The 3,615-nt window shown below is 32.8% G+C and overlaps 1 protein-coding gene across 1 annotated transcript; it reads right to left on the bottom strand.

Annotated features, from left to right (window-relative positions):
• Nucleotides 1–788: 788 nt before the first annotated feature.
• Nucleotides 789–2,995, bottom strand: LOC137711538 (LIM domain-containing protein WLIM2b-like). Its single transcript, XM_068450785.2, has 5 exons — nucleotides 2,628–2,995; nucleotides 1,878–1,977; nucleotides 1,737–1,759; nucleotides 1,542–1,631; nucleotides 789–1,352 (listed from the first exon to the last, which is right to left on the bottom strand). Exons 1-5 carry the CDS (start codon nucleotides 2,760–2,762, stop codon nucleotides 1,041–1,043), a joined length of 660 nt encoding a protein of 219 aa, XP_068306886.2. The 5' UTR covers nucleotides 2,763–2,995; the 3' UTR covers nucleotides 789–1,040.
• Nucleotides 2,996–3,615: the final 620 nt, after the last annotated feature.

Below are 3,615 nucleotides of genomic sequence, written 5' to 3'. Positions count from 1 at the left end.
TTTTATTTATTTATTTATTTTCATAGTATACTATAGGCAAATAGTGAGATTAAAAAAAATTATAAAACACAGTAAAAATAAAAATATCAAGTAATTTAAAAATACCAAACACATTATAAATAAAAATATCAAGTAATTTAAAAATACGAAACACATTTGAATGGTTTACAATGTTTGGTTTTTTATGCTTAGTTTATGTGGAAGAGAGTGCTAATGTGGAAAACCTTAATGAAAACATCATCAATATAATTCTTGAAAAGAATATATCAAGTCAAAGTTCTAATACCATTTTCTTTGGTGATTGATGAAAATTGAAGGGTTTTATATTGTAAAAAACGCACAAGATTCCTCAATCTTGAAACGCACATCCCTCCATTTTGCATATCCTTGAACATTTGATATTTTGTAGTAATGTACTAATGTTTTTTCATTAGGCTCTTATTTTGAAGTATGTAATACTTGAAAGATAAATGTTTTTTTTATGTTTTGAAGTAATATTTATGTGACCACGTGGTATGCATATACTAATTTAGTAATATGTTTTCCATTTTTTGTTGGGTCAAATTATGTTTTTTTATTTTCATTTAAAATATATTTTCTTTAACGGGTAACGGATCGGGTCATATTACTTGGTAATATTAACAGGTCGATTTTGGGTCAGGTCATAATATCTGTTTACTTTAACGGGTGTTACACGACACGACCCATTAAGATATCAAGTATGTCACGAAAACGACATGAACACGGAGAACACGACACGAATGTCAGGTCTACATGTACCGTTTGCATTGTCGGACGGAATTAAGTTTCATTCAGTTTAAATGTATTGAAATTCACAATTGAACATGCTTTACAATTTCGTTAGACATTAATTCAAATGCTCTTTTCTACAAAGAAAAGCTTAATCTATATGTTTCCCTTCAGCTGGCATTTGATGAAAAAGATTGAAAATGGCACAGTTATCGAATCCCTCTGGACCTGCTTTTAAAAATCCCAAAACCACAAGCTTAATGGAACATGTCATTGGCTGGTGTACATTTTCATGATTGCTCTTGTGGGGCTGAATCTTGCGTCTCTTGTGCTACTTCTGTTTCTGGTTTTGCTTCTGTTTCTTCTGCTGGTTCTGGTTGCGGTTCCTCAGGTTTTGGTTCCGGCAATGTAGCTCCATTTTTCTTTAGTGAAGCAGTCTTGGTAAGGTGGCTATAGCTGCCCTTCTCCTTGAACAGTTGGGCAAAGTGGTGCTTGCAGTATAGAATGCCATCCAGAGCAGCACAGTTTGATGGTGAGAGGAAGCAACCCCCATGGTTACACCTAAAGCATGGCTTGTGGTAAAAATCTCCCTCCATGGTAACCTGTCACAAAAAAATTCCTGGAATTTACCAAACCTCAAGCCAACCACAAAAAATATTGTCGCATCAAGATATAGTAGAAATATTATTCACTCAGTTTGTTATCCTGTACTATTTTCGTGAGTTTGTAAAATAATATATAATATTAATTTGAAGTGCAAAATTTTGAATTGAGATATGTAGGATTCAAACCTTCTCTAGTGGATACACAGTTTTGGTGCAGACAGCACATTTGTCTACGGTCCCAGAGAACATGGAGGACAATTTGCTAGGGGTCCTAGTCTACATATATAAAGAATGTGTAAGTTTTACCGCACATACATAAAAATAAAAACAAAAAACATTGAGCATATACAAAATATAATGTATTAGGAATAGGATGTGTACCAGTTCATTTTGTGACTTTCCAGCTGCATCAAACAAGATTGAACAAAACGGTTTTAGCTCATCAAAACTTGAAAAAATCAATAAAAAAATTAGTTAAAGATTTGTGTACCAAGAAAATTGCAATGGGAAAAGGGATCTTACACGTCTGAAATTTCTTAGAAAAGCTTCCAGTCTCCTTGAAGAGTTGCTCAAAATGAGGCTTGCAGTATAAAACTCCATCCATGGATGAATAACTACTCATCTATAAAAGCACAAAAACAGCCACTTCATCCTCCATCCATTTCTTGTTTATTTCTTTGTTAATGTCCTCAACTTCTTTAAGTATGTTAATATATATATATATATATATATATATATATATATATATGTAAATGGGTGCTTTTTCAATATGTTAGTATATACGTATTTGGGTGCATCTAACCTACTACGTTGCTAACTATATTTAGAGAGCCAATCTAAATTAAAAGCCAAAATCTCATACAAGAAGATGATTGTAATTGCTTCTGTTTTTTGTTATACATGTGATATTAAGGAATGGGTGAACCAAACTTGAGACCTCAGGTATAAAAGTGAATAAGATCAACTTATCTGTTAGCCTCTTGTTATTGTAAATGCCATTAGATTTATGATTTCATCGTTCGTACTATGATTCATTAAAGCACACAGAAGATGCACCCTAATTTTATTTTCAGCCTCCAAGTTATTAGTGTTTCTTGTACCAGTTATAAGATTGTGAATATATAAACTACAGGTTCAAACAAAATTTCAACAATCTTATAATATATAATCAAGGGTTTAGTCACAATCTACGATATAGGAAAAGAATATTATCCGCTAAATTGAAAAAATAATGAAAGCAGTACGTAAATTGGCATTGCATGCAAAACCTACCGAAAGTTGTCCATTGCAATGACTGCATTTGAAGCAGGTCTTATGGTAGGCAATACCATCAGCAGATAACTGGTCAATGAAATGAACGGTCTTATCACAAGCCTTGCATTTCTGTTGGGTTCCGCTGAACGACATTTTTCTCGTTTGTCCCAAATATTCCGATCAACAGAAAAAGATGGTTTAATAGCTGGGACAAAAAGAAAGATTGCAACAAGATGTAATGAACGTTCAACAAGAAATCATGAAAGTTCAATCTCTAAATTGCTTGGAATTTCGAGATTGAACTCTCGGATATTTTTCCACCACCTCTCAGCTTTTCTTGTAGTTGGCAAAAGTTGAGGTTACAGGTCCAAAATTAAATTGGTCAATGAGTGGAGAAGGTGAATTGCTTGGTATATATGGAGGACACGTGAAGAAAGTTCCATCACTTTTGGAGGATAAACAGAAAATACTAATTATGGGATTAAACTCAATGCCAGATTGTTTGACTGAGTCTTTAGAAATAAGGTACAGGCAAGCTTTAGCTTGTTCAATCTGGATAATTACTATATTTAGAACATAGATTACTAACCCACATAATTCATCTCATGAATATAATATGGGCCAATTGATAAATGGAGAAAAAAAGGTGCAGGTACAAAAACTATGAGAATAAAAGTGTAAATCAAATGGCAAGTAGCCTGAAATAAAGTGTAAGAACAAAGTTAATGTTGTAAATAGTGGGTATGTTTGTCCACATGTATATAGTAAAGATTCATATGCTAAATAGTGAAGTTTTTGTAAGTTTTCAAAGTAGTTGCTCTATAAATAGAGCATTGAGTGTTCAACAATGAGAACAACGATATATTAGCAAAGATAAAGAAAAGTTCGAATATTTCCAGTATCCTCCTATTTCTCTCTAAGCTGCAATCTTTTGTGTAATATTTTGCAACAGTCTCGCTCCTATCCCCAACAAAGGTTATTTCTTTAACTTTTGCCTATTTATATA

This window comes from Pyrus communis, chromosome 6 (genome assembly GCF_041283825.1).
Source record: "Pyrus communis isolate YQ-2024b chromosome 6, ASM4128382v1, whole genome shotgun sequence".
Taxonomy (NCBI): Eukaryota; Viridiplantae; Streptophyta; class Magnoliopsida; order Rosales; family Rosaceae; genus Pyrus; species Pyrus communis.
Note: the sequence above shows the minus strand (reverse complement) of the source record. Positions and strands in the feature narration are given on the sequence as shown.

Excerpts from the sequence above, each read along its gene's own strand:
- LOC137711538 (XM_068450785.2), bottom strand. The coding sequence starts at position 2,762 with ATGTCGTTCAGCGGAACCCAACAGAAATGCAAGGCTTGTGATAAGACC. Across the intron at positions 1,632-1,736 it reads GAAAGTCACAAAATGAACTG|ACTAGGACCCCTAGCAAATT; the intron begins GTACACATCCTA and ends TTATATATGTAG. Across the intron at positions 1,353-1,541 it reads CTGTGTATCCACTAGAGAAG|GTTACCATGGAGGGAGATTT; the intron begins GTTTGAATCCTA and ends TTTTTGTGACAG.